This window comes from Nerophis lumbriciformis, linkage group LG19 (genome assembly GCF_033978685.3).
Source record: "Nerophis lumbriciformis linkage group LG19, RoL_Nlum_v2.1, whole genome shotgun sequence".
Lineage (NCBI taxonomy): Eukaryota > Metazoa > Chordata > Actinopteri > Syngnathiformes > Syngnathidae > Nerophis > Nerophis lumbriciformis.
In genome coordinates this window covers 33,618,955-33,640,050 of record NC_084566.2, presented here as the reverse complement: position 1 = coordinate 33,640,050, position 21,096 = coordinate 33,618,955, and the positions used below count along the sequence as shown (strand labels likewise).

The 21,096-nt window shown below is 38.6% G+C and overlaps 1 protein-coding gene across 1 annotated transcript in view; it reads right to left on the bottom strand.

The window, feature by feature from the left end:
- Window positions 1–11,984, bottom strand: part of rheb (Ras homolog, mTORC1 binding) — a 30,082-nt gene extending 18,098 nt beyond the window's left edge. Inside the window, exons 1-2 of the mRNA XM_061978878.2 lie at window positions 11,658–11,984; window positions 796–867 (exon numbers count right to left, since the gene is read on the bottom strand). Of these exons, the coding sequence (XP_061834862.1) occupies window positions 796–867; window positions 11,658–11,709 (124 nt within the window). The 5' untranslated portion in view covers window positions 11,710–11,984. The remainder of the gene's footprint in view (window positions 1–795; window positions 868–11,657) is intronic.
- Between the last annotated feature and the right edge of the window lie 9,112 nt (window positions 11,985–21,096).

Here is a 21,096-nt window from a genome sequence, read left to right as displayed (position 1 = left end):
ATTGAAAAGTGGTGCAAACCGCCTACCGTACTTTTCGGAGTATAAGTCGCTCCGGAGTATAAGTCGCACCGGCCAAAAATGCACAATAAAGAAGGGAAAAAAACATATATAAGTCGCACTGGAGTATAAGTCACATTTTTTGGGGAAATTTATTTGATAAAACCCAACACCAAGAATAGACATTTGAAAGGCAATTTAAAATAAATAAAGAATAGTGAACAATAGGCTGAATAAGTGTACGTTATATGAGGCATAAATAACCAACTGAGAACGTGCCTGGTATGTTAACGTAACATATTATGGTAAGAGTCATTCAAATAACTATCTGTCACTCCTAATCGCTAAATCCGATGAATTCTTATACGTCTAGTCTCTTACGTGAATGAGCTAAATAATATTATTTGATATTTTACGGTAATGTGTTAATAATTCCACACATAAGTCGCTCCTGAGTATAAGTCGCACCCCCGGCCAAACTATGAAAAAAACTGCGACTTATAGTCCGAAAAATACGGTATGCAACATTTTGACCAAAGAACCACCATTACATGTTATGTAGACCACAAGGAAGTGTTTTCCATTTTGAAAAAAAAAATAATAATATGACTCCTTTAATGCGCCCTATAATCCGTTGCTCTTTATATATGAAAAAAGATCAAAAATAGACCATTCATCGGCAGTGCGCTTTATAATCTGGTGCGCCCTATGGTCCGGAAAATACGGTATGTTAAATTAACACCAGGCAAGAATAATCCAGACATTCACACATGTAATTAATATCAACAAAGTACTTACTGTTCTCTATTGTCGGGTCATAGGAGTCCACAAACTGGCCCTCAACAAACTGAATAGTCAAAGAGGACTTTCCTGTAACAACAGTCAAGAAGAACACATAGAAGAATCTTTAGAAATTCAATGGTTGCAGACCATCCCAACGTATCCTCTTAGCACCTTCTAAATGTATCAAAAATGGCATATGTCATTACAGTTGCTTCTTTCACATTGAAGTCCTGCAAAATTGGCAGATCAGAGCCACCATAAGAGAAAATGGGATATTAAAGAAAGTGTGTGCTTTTGTGCACACCGCAACACATTTAAGGCTGGCTCCTCCCCCTTCGGCGGACGTTTGTGCGCACCTTCAAAAAGTAGGTAAGTAAGTAAGTACATTTTATTTATAAAGCGCTTTTCACAGATAAAATCACAAAGCGCTGTACAAGGTGAAGTAAAACGACAATTCAATTTAAAACAACAGGGGCAACATCATAAAAATGATGCAAAGTGGATTAAAAATGACAGTGCATTAAGGTGCATTAACTAAAAGCTTTACTGAAAAGAGAAGTTTTTAAATGTTTCTTAAAAGTTTCAACACAGTCAAGATCACGGAGGGACTGGTGCAAATTGTTCCAGAGTCTGGGAGCTATAGCCTGGAATGCCAGGTCTCCACCCGTTCTAAAACTAGTTTTTGGGATCTTAAGAAGACCCTGGCCTGAAGAGTAGGGGCATAACAATTCAGTGATGTATTGAGGGGCCCCACCAGGAAACGCACGGAATGTCAGGACTAAAATTGTCAGAATAATTGTATCTAAGTTATCACAAAACTTTGTGTTTCAATGAGTTCAGCTCGCCCGGCGAGCAGACAAAAGCTGTCTTTGATCCTACCAAGAAGAAGGCTTGTAAAACTCCACTGTGTAGGATGGGAAGCAACATGAAGGTGTTCTGTTTCTTTGATGTATTGTAATCCACAGAAATATTTTGTCTTGACCCGAGAACTACAAAGCGAAGCGGAAGCAGGACCTGACTCCCCTCCAGGGACCTTTTCTTTTAACTGTTCTGTGACCAAAGGGCAACGGCTGTTTACGACCTTTTCTTTGAACCGACCTTTTCTTTAAACTGTTTTTTTATTTTATTTTTTTATTAAATCAACATAGAAAAAAACACACGATACACTTTCAATTAGTGCATCAACCCCCAAAAAAACCCTCCCTCCCCCATTCACACTCACACACACCCACTCACACAAAAGGGGTTGTTTCTTTCTGCTATCAATATTCTGGTTCCCACAACATGGACAACACTTTTGCAAACAATCAAGTGTGCTTCAGGGACTGTGTTGTGTCCCTCTTTTAACTGTTTTGTAATCAAAGGCGATGGCTGTTTACGACCCCCGTCCCTTTAGAAACAGCTGTTGCCATGTAATCAGGGAAAGTCCAAATAAAAGAGGAGGCGTACAACCTTACGTCAGAGCGTGGTGACACTGTGCAAGGGTACAGGTGTACGTGTTTCTCCTCACCGAGCCAAATTTAATTCTGTCTCTGTTTGATTCCTTGCTTCTTGTCTTGTTTAATAGACGTCATCAGTGTTTGAACCTGACAAAAATCTTAAACTCAACGCGGAATTTAACTGGAAGCCAAGACTGGATAAAACGGGGGTGATACGGGATGTTCTGGGTGCACCGGTCAAAATCTGGCAGCCACATTTTGTACAGTCTGAAGCCTCTTTAGCGTTGACTTGTTGAAAAGTACATAATTTCCTCTGCCTCACTCATTCAGGGGTCACACAGCCCACCTCCTCCAGTTTCAGAGCTATATGAACAATAAAATTGACCGTTGAAAAATGATTAGTTCCAACTCCAAAGACTTGAAAGTAGGCCTGAGCCGATAATCGATGAATCAAACATTAAATGAAAACTAACTCATTGAATTGCTATGTTTTTCCAATCACTCTGTGCATTTCAAAGCACCTGCGTGCATTTATTCAATAGCCAAATTACTCCTCGGGCCATGAGCGACGGCCCACGGCTAAATGAACAGAGGGAACACTCTTGTCAGTCATCATCCACAATCTTTGTCTTAGTGGGCGGAGGCGGGGCTGCTAACTTACACACACAGCATGCACTGACAGAGAGCCTCGCTCGTCACTTTTGAGAAGTTAACATTCATTCAGAGGAAAAAAAGATGATTGCAGCTTCAAACCAAAGAAGCGAGATAAGCCAAATGTGTTAGTGATGGCAACAAAAAAAGGACAACAAATCACTTGACCCAATTGGGAAAAAAAATGCACTTGATGGTCAATATTTATTGAAGTGCAATTTTTGCTTAGCAGTAGAAAACCACTTGTTTATTTTATACTATTTGTTTACTTATTTAGGACAATTCAAAGTTATTGACCTTCCAATTACAATGGTAGAAAATACTAATGAAAAATAATGATTTATTTAGTTTGAAAGGGTTACTTGCAATATTGTTTATGTTTTATGATAAAGTTATTGCTTGATTTAGTGTCAAAATAATATAGTTTATCGGCAATAATTTGTGGGTCGATATATTGTCCAGCAAACCGTATTATCGGCCTAATTGCAAGTCACACATCTGCCCCGACAGAAGGGATGTAAATAAATTAAGACGCCGTAAAGAGGGACCACAAGCTACGCAACGGGTGAGCATATTTCCACCAGTTGACACAGCTCTGATGCTCCATCTAAAAGGTAGACACATGTTGGTTTAAGGCAGTAGTTCTTAACCTGGGTTCGATTGAACCCTAGGGGTTCGGTGAGTCGTTTTAGGGGTTCGGCGGAGGTCAAGACACACCCGACTCATCGTGTAAATACAAACTTCTCCCTATCGGCGTATTACGGATACGGCAACAGCAGAAGTCACACTGATTTGTGTAATTTGTTGTGAGTTCATGCACTGTGTTGGTTTTGTTCTTTGAACAAGGTGATGTTCATGCACGGTTCAGTTTGTGCACCAGTAATAAAACATGGTAACACTTTAGTATGGGGAACATATTCACCATTAATTAGTTGCTTATTAACGTGCAAATTCATACCTGCCAACTTTTGAAATCAGAAAAACCTAGTAGCCAGGGTCCAGGGGCCGCAGGCCCAGGTAGGTCCAGGACAAAGTCCTGGTGGGGGGGTTCAGGTTCGCCCCCCAACGCAAAATGATTATTAGCATTCAGACAGGTTAAAATGTTGCTAAAACCATCACTTTTCTATCAGTCACAGTGACTTTTCAAAACAAAAATATTACAGCAAAAATCATATGGGTTGATTGACATGTTTATTCTGTAAGCTAACTTCAATAGTTTGAAATTATTTTGACAGTTAATGCCAGTTATCCTGTCAACCTTTCACAAGACTTCAATTTGTTAATTGAAAGTATAAACAGTATAAACACTTTTTACAGTAAACAAATGGTAAAACCGTACTAAACAATTCAAAAAAAAAAAAAATTGGTGTCATTATTAACTTTCTGTCCAAGCTTGTATAATCGACTGCCTTGTTCAATTGTAAAAAATATTCTGTGCCTAAAATTCACATTTCTATCACAATTATTATACTGTAAACATGGTAAGCTAACTTCATTAAAATTAATAGTCCTGTCAATAGCATGGAATTACAATTCAAATGTAGTTTTTTTGTAAGCCTTTCAAAAGAATTCAAAATATGAAAAATTTATGAAAATTAATTTAAGCCATCAGACACTTTAAAAGTGGCACATCACATCTCTAATGTAACCATTTTAATTTTTCAACAGAAATAGCACTGCAAAAATATTAAGGACATACTTCTGTATTTTGGTAGTTATGCTGTCAACATTTAACAAGATTTCTTCAACTTGGACTTGAAAGCATAAATAGTATAAACACTTTTAACAGTATAACAGTACTAAACAATTCCAATAGATAACATTGGTGTCATTACCTTTTTGTGGCTAAAATCCGAAAAACGTTGAAAGTTTTCCACTTGTATCGCTAGCAACGGCATTAGACTTGTGTTTTTTTGTCCCAACGTGGTCTTTTACATCGCTAATTCCTCCGTGTCCGATCGAAAAATCTTGTCTGCACAAGGTGCAATTCGCGTAGTTTTCACCCTTTTTGGAACGGATAATTATTCCCGGATAGGCTTTTGAATATTCTTCACGGAATGACTGCAGTTTTCTTTTCGGTTTAAGACTCGTTTGCGATTTTTCTCCGGCTGATTCCATGATCGTTCGCTCGTTTGGAAACAATGGCAACTGGTGCCTCGTGCTTGGCAGCGGTGCTATAAATAGCCTCGCGCATGGCATTCGGAATGGCTCGATAGGAAGTTACGGGAAGCAGTGTCGATTGTCATTGTTGTTACGCGATTTCGTGAATAAAACTTTAAAAAAAAATTTTTTTTTTAATTAATGAAAAACCGTATTTTTTATCACTACAACCGTAACCCGGAATAGGTTGATGAAAACCGTACTAATTACGGGAAAACCGGAGTAGTTGGCAGGTATGCAAATTAGTAACATATTGGCTCTTAACTAGTCATTATTAAGTACTTATTAATGCCTTAAACGGCATGGCCTAATTAACCCTAACCCTAGTGATGGGTCCGGCAACACCGATGCATCGGCGCATGCGTCGAGCTCATAGAGCGAAATCCTGTGTCGGTGCGCGTACCGCTTTTAGAAAGTCACGTGACCGATCATGAGCTGTTTTGGTCACGTGACCGATACGCGAACTGTGTCGCACTCCCGCCTCCTCTGTGCCCTGTGAGCGGGTCTTTTCTACAGCCGGAGAAATAATAACTAAGAAGAGACGACTGAAGTGTTGATAACAACCAAACTTAACCCCCCCCACCCCCCCATATCCCACACCCCGGATTGTAAATAATGTAAATAATTCAATGTATATACTCTGATGATTAACTTGTGTGATGACTGTATTGTGATGTTAGTATATATCTGTATCATTAATCAATTTAAGTGGACCCCGACTTAAACAAGTTGATAAACTTATTGGGGTGTTACCATTTAGTGGTCAATTGTACGGAATATGTACTTCACTGTGCAACCTACTAATAAAAGTCTCAATCAATCAATGAAAGAAATCGTCTAAAATTGAATACGTTGGAAAAACTGTTTTTTTTTAAAATAAAAATGTGTAAAAAATTAATTAAAAAAAATCCCAGTCCACAAGCATCCTCATTCACAACACATTCTCTTAGATTTCCATGTTATGATACATGTTCACATTTTTTATTGACTGTATCTAAAAAAGATTAAAATATATTTTTATTTAAATGAAGATATGAAATAATCCTAAATGAAATACAATGACTTGGTTTATATTATTGTATATACTAGGTCAGGGGTCGGCAACCCGCCGCTCTAGAGCCGCATGCGGCTCTTTAGCGCCGCCCTAGTGGCTCCCTGGAGCTTTTTCAAAGATGTATGAAAAATGGAAAAAGATGAGGGGAATAATATATATTTTTTGTTTTAATATGGTTTCTGTAGGAGGACAAACATGACACAAAACTCCCTAATTGTTAGAAATCCCACTGTTTATAGTAAACATGCTTCACTGATTCGAGTATTTGGGGAGCGCCGTTTTGTCCTACTAATTTTGGCGGTCCTTGAACTCACCTTAGTTTGTTTACATGTATAACTTTCTCCGACTTTCTAGGACGTGTTTTATGCCACTTCTTTTTCTGTCTCATTTTGTCCACCAAACTTTTAACGTTGTGCGTGAATGCACAAAGGTGAGTTTTGTTGATGTTATTGACTTGTGTGGAGTGCTAATCAGACATATTTGGTCATTGCATGACTGCAAGCTAATCGATGCTAACATGCTATTTAGGCTAGCTATATGTACATATTGCATCATAATGCCTCGTTTGTAGGTATATTTGAGCTCATTTAGTTTCCTTTAAGTCCTCTTAATTCAATTTATATCTCATGACACACTATCTGTATGTAATATGGCTTTTTATTTTTTTGCGGCTCCAGACAGATTTGTTTTTGTATTTTTGGTCCAATATGGCTCTTTCAACATTTTGGGTTGCCGACCCCTGTACTAGGTCATAAAATCAGTGTCAGTTGAGTCGGTCCATAGGTTGCCTGTAGGGATTTTTAATGTCCAGCAGATGTCAGTATTTAGTGACACAGTATCGACACAGTATCAATACAGTTTTGCAATGTGTCGAAACGCTTCATGACGCCTCATCAACCCATCACTACCTAACCCTCTAACCCTTACCTAACCCTCTAACCCTGGCCCTAACCCTAACCAAATAACTCTAAATTAAGTCTTTGTTGCTAATAATATGTTCCCCATACTAAAGTGTTACCAAAACACATAATTTTGTCTTGAATTTGAAAAAAAACAACATTTTATTTCTCACTAAAGAAGGGTTCGGTGAATGCGCATATGAAACTGGTGGGGTTCGGTACCTCCAACAAGGTTAAGAACCACTGGTTTAAGATGTTGTCTGTGTTCTTTATACAGAGCAAAGATGGCTTTTACAGGCAGTGTGAGGTACGGTTTCTCTTTGCCCTTCATTATGTTGGATTCTCTGGTTTAATGGTATATTTTACTGCACAACAATCATATTTCCTCAGATAGTGGCCTCTGCTCAACTAATGGTAAACGGATTTTACTTGTATTACTTCAAGGTAATCAAAGCTTTTCGACACTTTTACCACATTTACCTACAGATGAACGCATCAGGAGCAACAGGGGGTTCAGTATTTTGCCCAAGGATATTTCGACATGGTCACATGGGGACTGAGGATTGAACCCGCAACCCTCAGTTTGGGAGCCATTTGAGCCATGCTGTCCAAGTGCAACCCTCCCGGTCCAGCCCCTGATTCCATCCCACAATGGGCTTGAACCTGAATATTCCAAATTATAGTCATGCACGATTGGCATCGAGCTAGATATCGAGCCCAAGCTGCGAACTCCATGTCAAGCACAAGCTTTTAAGGTGTTAAGTAGTGAGGTTTACCAACATTAAACGGCTGCAGGCCTCTGTTACACAAGGAATAAACACCACACCTCAAATGCATGACCATCAGTTGTAAATATAGCTATTGTTGCCACTGGGATGGGTACTTTTTGTATTTGAATCAATACAGTACCAATCCTTGGTACCTAGGAATCGATATCGGTACTCAATGGTATCAATTGTTGGTACTTTTGTGTGTGTTCAAATGCTAGTTGTTTAAAAAATAAATAACAATAACATATTTTAACTAAACATTTAACACTGAGCTGTGCTGTGCTTGTTTTCTTACACTTACGTGTCTCATTTGCAAATATTGTACTGTAACTTATAGTATATTTTGTATGTAGTTGCAATTCCGAGACGTTAGATGGCAGTAGTGTATGGGCTACGGTGTGTTGCTTTAGCCAAGAAGTAGTCTTTGCCATTAAGGTAAATGTGCCAATCTAGTCCTTTGTTGAGTCTTACACAGTGTTTAAATAGAATAGATTAGAAAGTACTTTATTGATCCCTGGGGGAGATTCAGCACCACAGTTCGCTCACAATAAACAATTAACACTATAATATCGGCCTGCCGATAAATGCTTTAAAATGTAATATCGGAAATGATCGGTATCGTTTTTTTATTATCAGTATTGTTTTTTTGTTGTTGTTTTTTTTTTTTAATTATTAAATCAACATAAAAAACACAATTTACACTTACAATTAGTGCACCAACCCAAAAAAAACCTCCTTCCCTCATTCACACAAAAGGGTTGTTTCTTTCTGTTATTAATTGAACTCAGGACCTTCGTATTGTGAGGCACATGCACTAACCCCTGTTTCACCGTGCTGCCGGGAAATGACATAATACATAGTAATAGTCATTATTTATGCAACATGCTTTTTTTTTTTTGCCTGGTACTTTCTGCAGTTGATTAATCGGATACCCTGGCCACTGTAATTGTTATGGAAGCATGTCAAACTTATACTGTTAATATTCATTAGAGATGTCGATAAATGCTTTAAAATGTAGTATCGGAAATTATCGGTATCGTTTTTTTATTATCGGTATCGTTTAATTTATTTATTTTTTATTAAATCAACATAAAAAACACAAGATACACTTACGATTAGTGCACCAACACAAAAAAACTCCCTCCCCCAAAAGGGTTGTTTCTTTCTGTTATTAATATTCTGGTTCCTACATTATATATCAATATATATCAATACAGTCTGCAAGGGATACAGTCCGTAAGCTGCTGGTCCACTAATAGTACTAACCTTTAACGGTTAATCTTACTCATTTTCATTAATTACTAGTTTCTATGTAACTGTTTTTATATTGTTTTACTTTCTTTTTTATTCAAGAAAATTGTTTTAATTTATTTATCTTATTTTATTCAGCACCTCCAAGTCCGAGTCCATTGTTCTCGCCCGGAAAACGGGTGGAGTGCCATCTCCGGGTTGGGGAGGAGACCTTGCCCCAAGTGGAGGAGTTCAAGTACCTCGAAGTCTTGTTCACGAGTGAGGGAAGAGTGGATCGTGAGATCGGTGCGGCGTCTTCAGTAATGCGGACGCTGTATCGATCCGTTGTGGTGAAGAAGGAGCTGAGCCAGAAGGCAAAGCTCTCAATTTACCGGTCGATCTACGTTCCCATCCTCACCTATGGTCATGAGCTTTGGGTTATGACCGAAAGGACAAGATCACGGGTACAAGCGGCCGAAATGAGTTTCCTCCGCCGGGTGGCGGGGCTCTCCCTTAGCGATAGGGTGAGAAGCTCTGCCATCCGGGAGGAGCTCAAAGTAAAGCCGCTGCTCCTCTACATCGAGAGGAGCCAGATGAGGTGGTTCGGGCATCTGGTCAGGAAGCCACCCGAACGCCTCCCTAGGGAGGTTTTTAGGGCACGTCCGACCGGTAGGAGGCCACGAGGAAGACCTAGGACACGTTGGGAAGATTATGGCCTGGGAACGCCTCGGGATCCCCCGGGAGGAGCTGGACGAAGTGGCTGGGGAGAGGGAAGTCTGGGCTTCCCTGCTTAGGCTGCTGCCCCCGCGACCCGACCTCGGATAAGCGAAAGAAGATGGATGGATGGATGATTTTATTTTATTGTTGTTTTTTTTTAAAGGACCTTATCTTCACCATACCTGGTAGTCCAAATTAGGCATAATAATGTGTTAATTCCACGACTGCATATATCGGTTATCGGTAATTAAGAGTTGGACAATATTATCGGACATCCCTAATAGCAGAAGAAGATGGATGAATGGATTATTTAATTTAATTTTTTTTTTTTTTTAAAAAGGACCATATCTTCACCATACCTGGTTGTCCAAATTAGGCATAATAATGTGGTAATTCCACGACTGCATATATCGCTAATTAAGAGTTGGACAATATTATCGGACATCCCTAATATTCATGCATCCATGCCCTGCTTAGGCTGCTGCCCCCGCGACCCGACCTCGGATAAGCGAAAGAAGATGGATGGATGGATTATTTTATTTTATTGTGTTTTTTTTTAAAGGACCTTATCTTCACCATACCTAGTTGTCCAAATTAGGCATAATAATGTGTTAATTCCACGACTGCATATCGGTTGATATCGGGAATTAAGAGTTGGACAATATCGGACATCCCTAATATTCATGCATCCATGCCCTGCTTTGGCTGCTGCCCCCGCGACCCGACCTCGGATAAGCAGAAGAAGATGGATGAATGGATTATTTAATTTAATTTTTTTTTTTTTTTAAAAGGACCTTATCTTCACCATACCTGGTTGTCCAAATTAGGCATAATAATGTGTTAATTCCACGACTGCATCGGTAATTAAGAGTTGGACAATATTATCGGACATCCCTAATATTCATGCATCCATGCCCTGCTTTGGCTGCTGCCCCCGCGACCCGACCTCGGATAAGCAGAAGAAGATGGATGAATGGATTATTTAATTTAATTTTTTTTTTTTTTTTAAAGGACCTTATCTTCACCATACCTGGTTGTCCAAATTAGGCATAATAATGTGTTAATTCCACGACTGCATATATCGGTAATTAAGAGTTGGACAATATTATCGGACATCCCTAATATTCATGCATCCATGCCCTGCTTAGGCTGCTGCCCCCGCGACCCGACCTCGGATAAGCGAAAGAAGATGGATGGATGGATTATTTTATTTAATTGTGTTTTTTTTTAAAGGACCTTATCTTCACCATACCTAGTTGTCCAAATTAGGCATAATAATGTGTTAATTCCACGACTGCATATCGGTTGATATCGGGAATTAAGAGTTGGACAATATCGGACATCCCTAATATTCATGCATCCATGCCCTGCTTTGGCTGCTGCCCCCGCGACCCGACCTCGGATAAGCAGAAGAAGATGGATGAATGGATTATTTAATTTAATTTTTTTTTTTTTTAAAAAGGACCTTATCTTCACCATACCTGGTTGTCCAAATTAGGCATAATAATGTGTTAATTCCACGACTGCATCGGTAATTAAGAGTTGGACAATATTATCGGACATCCCTAATATTCATGCATCCATCACATTGGGCCTTTTTCCTGCTCTGTGTGTGAGAGCCATCTTTTTTTCCCCTTTTTTTTTTACCGCATTCAAACTGCGCCTGTTTGACGTGGTCGCGGTGATATAAGCGGCCAGACATGCGTCGAACACATCCGTCCGTGGGTAGTTCCTATCCGGTTCAAATGATACCATTGAATGTTTTTTTTTCTAAACGAGATATGTTGGGAGGTTTAGCGGAGGCCATTTTGCCGGGGGGCCGCCCTCACCTGGCGGGCCGAGTGAGGATGGATGCTGTGTGCGAGTCAACACTAATGGAGGCACCAGGCCGCTTTACAACAAACCCCCACCGCCCGCGTTCCGCCCACATACCCGGCGTCGTCCCCTCGGCTCTCACCTACGGATCTGTAGCCAAGAATGGCGATTTTTCGGGACTTGGGCTGCGGCATGTCTCGCTCTGGTTATCGCATCGAGTCCTTCGGGCTCGACCGCGACCTCCAACCGAATCCAAGAAGGGAGCGCGGGGGGACTGGCACATACAGCCTCCCAATGTCTGCAGTCTTCCGCCGCGTCGTGACGAGGAGACGGTTGCCCACCACCGGGTGTGTGTGGGTGGGTGGAAGGTGGGGGAACTCGGGAGTTTATTTCAGGTCATACGCGGCAAGCGTGAAGAGCTTCGGAGATTTTCGATAACTGCGTCACTCCCCTCGCGTTGGTAATGAATGAGTAATTAGAGCGACGCCCTCATTGGCTGTGCGACGAGGGGAGGCGGGCCGCGAGGGCTGTTGTAAGGCTCTGATTGGGCCACGTCGCTGCTCGTCAAGTTACAGTAGCCGGGATCGTGGATGTGATTGGCTGACGTAAGCGTGGTGACGTAATGGGCGGCGGAGTTGCAATGTCGTTCGGGTCTTTGGAGTCAGGAAGTAGGGATGCTGCTACGATGGCGACGTAATCTTGTGTTTCTTTTATTTACAACATGTGGCCACGTTTTTCTCAATTATTATCAGTATGCTCATTTTTAGTCCTATTCCTTGTTTACTCATAAATTATTTTGGGTTGTTTCAAGTATAAAGCTATTTTTTTTAATTAATTTGGGTCATACCTTTTAATTTAAAAGGTATGACCCAAATTATTAAAAATTAAATTTATTACATTAAAAATATTATTAAAATATTAAATTTAAAAAAAAAAAAAAAAAAAAAAAAAAGGATATCCGATAATGGCTTTTTGCCAATATTGTCCAACTCTTAATTACCGATACCGATATCAACCGATACCGATATATACAGTTGCGGAATTAACACATTATTATGCCTAATTTGGACAACCAGGTATGGTGAAGATAAGGTCCTTTTAAAAATAAGATAAATAAATTAAAAACATTTTCTTGAATAAAAAAAGAAAGTAAAACAATATAAAAACAGTTACATAGAAACTAGTAATTCATGAAAATGAGTAAAATTAACTGTTAAAGGTTAGTACTATTAGTGGACCAGCAGCACGCACAATCATGTGTGCTTACGGACTGTATCCCTTGCAGACTGTATTGATATATATTGATATATAATGTAGGAACCAGAATATTAATAACAGAAAGAAACAACCTTTTTGTGTGAATGAGTGTGAATGAGTGTGAATGGGGGAGGGAGTTTTTTTGGGTTCTTCACTAATTGTAAGTGTATCTTGTGTTTTTTATGTTGATTTAATAAAAAAAAACAAAAAAAAAACAACCCAATACCGATAAAAAAACGATACCGGTCATTTCCGATATTACATTTCAAAGCATTTATCGGACGATAATATCGGACATCTCTACTTTTAAACTATGACACAATAGTCTAAAATCTACCAGACATGAAGACCTGGATTAAATTACCACCAGACACCAGATAAAGTATGAAAAATTGGAAAAAGATAGGCTCCAGCGACCCCCCGTGACCCCAAAAGGGACAAGCGGTAGAAAATGGATGGATGGATGGATGGAAAAAAAACACTTCTCCATAAATACCATATTGTAAATAAAACAAATTCACATTTGTTACCTTGTAACTCTGTTTTTAACCATTTCAAAAGGAAATATCTTTTTAAAGTACTAAATAGTTTCAATCTAAGGCTATTTTTATTCATTTGGGTCATACCTTTTAAACTATGACACAATAGTCTAAAATCTAACATAAGGACCTGAATTATTTTTGTAGATTTTGTCACAACACAGATTAACAAAATCAGTACTCTGATGATTATTATGTGCTGTGATGATGATTATTTGAATTTTTAGAGTCTTCAATTAACATGTTTTTGGGATGTAGGACGGGGGAAAAAAGACACAAAGTTAGTGTGTTGTCATGACAAATGTTAACCAGTAGATGTCGCCGTTAAGTCTAAGCCTGGATCCCTGGAGAGGGGGTCCAGACTGAGGCCAAGGAAGAAAATAAAAACAACCTCATAGCCATAGCACACATAATCATGTGTGTAAGAGGGAAACATCAAAGAACACAAAGGACATTAAAGACATTAAAAGAGCAGAGCTGATGCAACCAGCCACTTCTACACACAGCCACAAAATTAAAACAACAACTAAGAGACAGGAGCAGACCCAACAAAGCAACCAAGACCACCCTCGGCCGCCCACCAACTATGCTCATTATTATTCCTATTGTAGTCCTTGTTTACTCATTAATTATTTTGGGTTCTTTCACTCACGTACTAAATAGTTTTAATCTAAAGCTATTTTTTTATTCATTTGGGTCATACCTTTAAAATCTAACATAAGGACCTGAATTAAATTACCACCAGACACCAGATAAAGTATGGAAAAACACTTCTCCACAAATACCATATTGTAAATAAAACAAATATGTATTTCTCATTTGTTACTGTGTAACTATGTTTTTAACCATTTCAAATGAATTACCTTTTTAATTTTTTATAACAATTTATCTAATGTACTTTATATTACACATGGATTATTATCCTGGTTACACTATTGACTATAAAATAGTGCTCCTAGGTTATTTTGTTCACGCTCGTGGAAAAGTAACATACAATAGACAATATATAAATGGTTAATATAGCGAATTTAAAATATGTAACATAATATTATTTACCTATTTCTTTATTTTAATGTTTTTCTACAGATTTTATCACAGCACGGATGAACAAAATCAATACTCTGATGATTATTATGTGCTGTGATGATGATGATTGTTTTAATTTTTAATTTAGAGTCTCCAATTAACACGTTTTTGGGATGTAGGAGGGGGAAAAAAACACACAAAGTTAGTGTGTCGTCATGACAATTGTTAACCAGTAGATGTCGCCGTTAAGTCTATCCCTGGAGAGGGGGTCCAGACTGAGGCCACGGAAGAAAATAAAAACAACCTCATTGCCATAGTACACATAAACGTGTGTAAGAGGGAAACATCAAAGGACATTAAAGACATTAAAAGAGCAGAGCTGATGCAACCAGTCACTTCTACACACAGCCACAAAAGTAAAAAAAACAACAACAACAAACAAAAAAAAAACATATACACTGTGGTGGCCTCTGCAATGTTCTGCAGACAGGAGCAGACCCAACAAAGCAACCAAGACCACACTCGGCCGCCCACCAACTATGCTCATTATTATTCCTATTGTAGCCCTTGTTTACTCATCAATTATTTTGGGTTATTTCAAGTGTGTACACGTCCTAAATAGTTTCAATCTAAAGCTATTTTTTTTTACTAATTTGGGTCATACCTTCTAAAATCTACCAGACATAAAGACCTGAATTAAATTACCACCAGACACCAGATAAAGTATGGAAAAAACACTTCTCCACAAATACCATATTGTAAATAAAACAAAATATGTATTTCATATTTGTTACCGTGTAACTATGTTTTTAACCATTTCAAATGAATTATCTTTTTAACTTTTATAACAATTTATCTAATGTACTTTATATTACACATGGATTATTATCATCCGGGTTACACTATTAACTATAAAATAGTGTTACTTGGTTATTTTGTTCACGTTTGTGGAAAAGTAACATACAATAGATAATATATTTACCTCGTGATGACTAGGGATGATGTTTGATATCGAATCCTCTTATCGAACCGATTCCTTATCGATTCTCTTATCGAGTCCAGATAGGTTGTTGTATATGGAAAAAAACACTATATTTGGTTTAACAAAAGCTCACTTTTATTATATAAGAAAAAAATAAAATAAAATAAATAAATAAATATTGACTGTTACCCATCCATCCATCCATCCATCTTCTTCCGCTTATCCGAGGTCGGGTCGCGGGGGCAGCAGCCTAAGCAGGAAAGCCCAGACTTCCCTCTCCCCAGCCACTTCGTCCAGCTCCTCCCGGTGGATCCCGAGGCGTTCCCAGGCCAGCCGGGAGACATAGTCTTCCCAACGTGTCCTGGGTCTTCCCCGTGGCCTCCTACCGGTCGGACGTGCCCGAAACACCTCCCGAGGGAGGCGTTCGGGTGGCATCCTGACCAGATGCCCGAACCACCTCATCTGGCTCCTCTCGATATGGAGGAGCAGCGGCTTTACTTTGAGCTCCCCCCGGATGGCAGAGCTTCTCACCCTATCTCTAAGGGAGAGCCCCGCCACCCGGCGGAGGAAACTCATTTCGGCCGCTTGTACCCGTGATCTTGTCCTTTCGGTCATGACCCAAAGCTCATGACCATAGGTGAGGATGGGAACGTAGATCGACCGGTAAATCGAGAGCTTTGCCTTCTGGCTCAGCTCCTTCTTCACCACAACGGATCGATACAGCGTCCGCATTACTGAAGATGCCGCACCGATCCGCCTCTCGATCTCACAATCCACTCTTCCCTCACTCGTGAACAAGACTCCGAGGTACTTGAACTCCTCCACTTGGGGCAAGATCTCCTCCCCAACCCGGAGATGGCACTCCACCCTTTTCGACTGTTACCCCCCTAAAAAAATAAAAAATAAAAATATTGACTGTTGTTACCCAAAGTATATTAAGTGGGATTTTTCAGAAAAACTAATTTATACAGTAACACAAAAACAACCTGTCTCTGTGATCACTATAGGTGAATAGCCATGCCTTGAGGCGTTTTTTTCCGGTCCATTATTTTTGCTGCTTGCGTGACATCACAGGAAATGACGTAGCTCTGAGCTACGTCATTTCCTGTGATGTCCCACAGGGCATTTCTTGTGGGACGGGATTCGTTCCCAGGGATTCGAATAAAGAACCAACTCTTTTTCTTTACTATAGTGGCCTCGATAACGGGAACCGGTTCTCAAAAAGGGATTCGAGTCCATGGAATCTGTTCTTTTCTTATCGAACAACCGGGAGAACCGGTTTCGAACATCATCCCTAGTGATGACAAATGGTTAATATAGTGAATTTAAAATATCTAACAATATTATTTACCTATTTCTTTATTTTAATTTTTTTTTTACAGATTTTGTCACAACACGGATGAACAAAATCAATACTCTGATGATTATTATGTGCTGTGATGATGATTATTTTAATTTTTAATTCAGAGTCTTCAATTAACACGTTTTTGGGATGTAGGAGGGGGGAAAAAAGACAAAGTTAGTGTGTTGTCATGACAATTGTTAACCAGTAGATGTCGCCGTTAAGTCTAATCCTGGACCCCTGGAGAGGGGGTCCAGACTGAGGCCAAGGAAGAAAATAAAAACAACCTCATAGCCATAGCACACATAAACATGTGTGTAAGAGGGAAACATCAAAGAACACAAAGGACATTAAAAGAGAAGAGCTGATGCAACCAGCCACTTCTACACACAGCCACAAAAGTAAAACAACAACAAAGAGACAGGAGCAGACCCAACAAAGCAACCAAGACCACCCTCGGCCGCCCACCAACTATTATCCGTATGCTCATTATTATTCCTATTGTAGCCCTTGTTTACTCATAAATTATTTTGGGTTCTTTCAAGTGTGTATACGTACTAAATAGTTTCAATCTAAAGCTATTTTTTATTAATTTGGGTCATACCTTTTAAACTATGACACAATAGTCTAAAATCTAACATAACGACCTGAATTATATTACCACCAGACACCAGATAAAGTATGGAAAAAACACTTCTCCACAAATACCATATTGTAAATAAAACAAATATGTGTTTCTCATTTTAACTCTGTTTTTAACCATTTCAAATGAATTATCTTTTTAACTTTTATAACAATTTATCTAATGTACTTTATATTACACATGGATTATTATCCGGGTTACACTATTAACTATAAAATAGTGATACTTGGTTATTTTGTTCACGTTTGTGGAAAAGTAACATACAATAGATAATATATTTACCTCGTGATGACTAGGGATGATGTTTGATAAGAAATGATCGAGTTCGAGCCCATTATCGAATCCTCTTATCGAACCGATTCCTTATCGATTCTCTTATCGAGTCCAGATTGGTTGTTGTGTATGGACAAAAAACACAATATTTGGTTTAACAAAAGCTCACTTTTATTATATAATAAAAAAAAAAAAAAAAAAAAAAATATTGACTGTTACCCCCCTAAAGAAATGAAAAATAAAAATATTGACTGTTTTTACCCAAAGTATATTAAGTGGGATTTTTCAGAAAAACAAATATATACAGTAACACAAAAACAACCTGTCTCTGTGATCACTATAGGTTAATAGCCAAGCCTTGAGGCGTTTTTTTCCGGTCCATTATTTTTGCTGCTTGCGTGACATCACAGTGACGTAGCTCTGAGCTACGTCATTTCCTGTGATGTCCCACAGGGCATTTCTTGTGGGACGGGATTCGTTCCCAGGGATTCGAATAAAGAACCAACTCTTTTTCTTTACTATAGTGGCCTCGATAACGGGAACCGGTTCTCAAAAAGGGATACCACCAGACACCAGATAAAGTATAAAACATCGAGAAAAAAAACACTTCCCCACAAATACCATATTGTAAATAAAACAAATATATATTTTATATTTGTTTACCTCGTAACTATGTTTTTAACCATTAATTATCTTTTTCATTTTTATAACAATTTATCTAATGTACTTTATACTACACATGGATTATTATCCTGGCTACTGACTATAAAATAGTGTTACTTGGTTATTTTGTTCACGCTTGTGGAAAAGTAACATACAATAGATAATATATAAATGGTTAAATATAGTGAATTTAAAATATCTAACATAATATTATTTACCTATATCTTTATTTTAATGTTTTTTTTACAGATTTAGTCACAGCACGGATGAACAAAATCAATACTCTGATGATTATTATTTAATTTTTTTTAATTTAAAGTCTCCAATTAACACGTTTTTGGGATGTAGGAGGGGGGAAAAAAAAGACACAAAGTTAGTGTGTTGTCATGACAATTGTTAACCAGTAGATGTCGCCGTTGCACCACCAACCACAATACAAGCACAAGTCATCTTCAAAGGCCTGCCTGTATAATTCCATGACAACTACACATCCTAATTACTGTTTATTTCCATCTCATTTTTTTAGACTCACCATCTAATAAGAAGGCGAAGCCTCAAACCGGCCTTGCACCTGACCGCGGTAACCCCGCACATAAATCCGACAGCCATTACACTCCACTCATTTCAACTTGATAGTCTGACGTCCATTCTGCCCGCTTCTTATTATAACCGTGGCTGGAAAACCACGCCGCAGGCATGCAACAATACCGCAGGAAGCGAGGCCACAATTAGCGGGTTAAGCCTGCAGGCAGACGGTGGTGGAATTCCAGGCAAGGTGTTGAGAGGAAGGCACTCCTCTTTGCTTTCTACGAACGAGGCCGGCCTAATGTTCATAGTATCTATATTAGAGTTGTTTTAAAATAACAGATGAGTGTGCAGTTTTTCCAGTTCAGTTTCACTTCATCACCCAAACGTCCTCACCCATAGTCAACTTCTTCACACTCAGGGTAGGAAATCAGCATGTCAGCAATAAAACATTTGTTCACTATGACATTGGCTGTCATAAAAAAAAAGTTGATAAAGAAGGCTGTAGGGCAGGGGTGTCAAACTCATTTTAGATCGGTGGGGGTCACATGGAGAAAAATCTACTCCCAAGTGCAGGGCCGGCCCGTGGCATAGGCCGTATAGGCAAATGCTAAGGGCGCCGTCCATCAGGGGGCGCCACGCCAGTGCCACAAATGTTGGAGAAGAAAAAAAAAAAAAAAAAAAGTTGGTACTATTATTTCTAAATACAAAAAATAATCCCACGTTAATTAAAATGCAAAGTAAAGCCTATTTAATAGAAATATTATTTGTTACAACCCCCCCCCCCCGCACGGTGCGCCCCCCTCCCTTCCCGTATCATGACTCTTTTTGGACGTCACCACATCAAAAAATCAACACAAGATGTCAAAACGGCCAAAACTCAGGTGCCCAGGGAAGAAGAAAGAGAAAAGAAGAGGAGGAGAAACGAGAAAAGACAGAGGTAGGTAACGTTAGCCTACATGAAATTATTTGTCTGTTACAGAATGTGATAGTAACCTGGCTTTTTAGCATTAAGCTAATGTTACATGATTCGGCAATTGCTAATCAATAAATAGCTAGTTCTGTTTTAACGTCGGGTTAATATTGTGGAGGGGGCTAAATTGTTATGGAAAATAATAATGTAACGTTAGGTAATTACAGTACTCCCACCTTACATTCCTCAGGGACATTTGTATTAGATCTTTTAAGCAGGTGTTTTTTGTTTACATTGTTATTGCCTTCTGGTTAGCTAATGTTTGCCCTGCAGGTAATAGTCACTTTTCCACCCCTTTATGTATTAGGTATAGTTGTAAGTAAAAAAAAAAGGTCAAAGACAAAGCTATTCGGTTTCTTGTGAGTATATACACTTCACTGCCGATGTGGGGGGGCGCCACCTAAAATCTTGCCTAGGGCGCCAGATTGGTTAGGGCCGGGCCTGCCCAAGTGGGCCGGACTGGTAAAATCACAACATGAAAACTTCAAAATAAAGACAACTTCAGATTGTTTTCTTTGTTTAAAAATAGAACAAGTGTCACGTGTGGGGGGTCACAGCCATACTTGCCAACCCTCCCGAATTTTCCGGGAGACTCCCGAAATTCAGCGCCTCTCCCGAAAACAAATATTCTCCCGAAAATCTCCCGATTTTCAACCGGAGCTGGAGGCCACGCCCCCTCCAGCTCCATGCGGACCTGAGTGAGGACAGCCTTTTTTTTTATGACAGGAGGACAACAGGGTGACAAGAACTAAATCATCCAGACTAGAGATAAATTGTATTATTATTTTTATCTTACCTAAAAATAAATATATTTATTAATTACAAAAAAACTAAATGCATTTTTACTATATTTTGCTAAAAACATCAAAATTAATTGTTTTTATTTGTATTTTTTCTGACTCCTTATTACATCCAGCCATAGAATTATACATTAAAATAAATATATATGAAATAATTTATTTTAAATGATCATAATAATTTATTTAAAATGACCATATTTAATTATTGAAATAATTGCTTGTTTATCAACAACTTTAGCATTTTATTCATTACATTTTGAGGCTCTCAGAAGCCAAGTTATGTTATATCCTTAAGATTTATTTATGCAAGTTTGAAGTATCAATTATCTAAACACAGTTTTGTTTGCATATTTTCAGGATGTAGATATATATATATATATATATATATATATATATATATATATATATATATATATATATATATATATATATATATATATATATATGTATGTATTAGAGATGCGCGGATAGGCAATTATTTCATCCGCAACCGCATCAGAAAGTCGTCAACCATCCGCCATCCACCCGTTTCTAACATTTAATCAGAACCGCATCCGC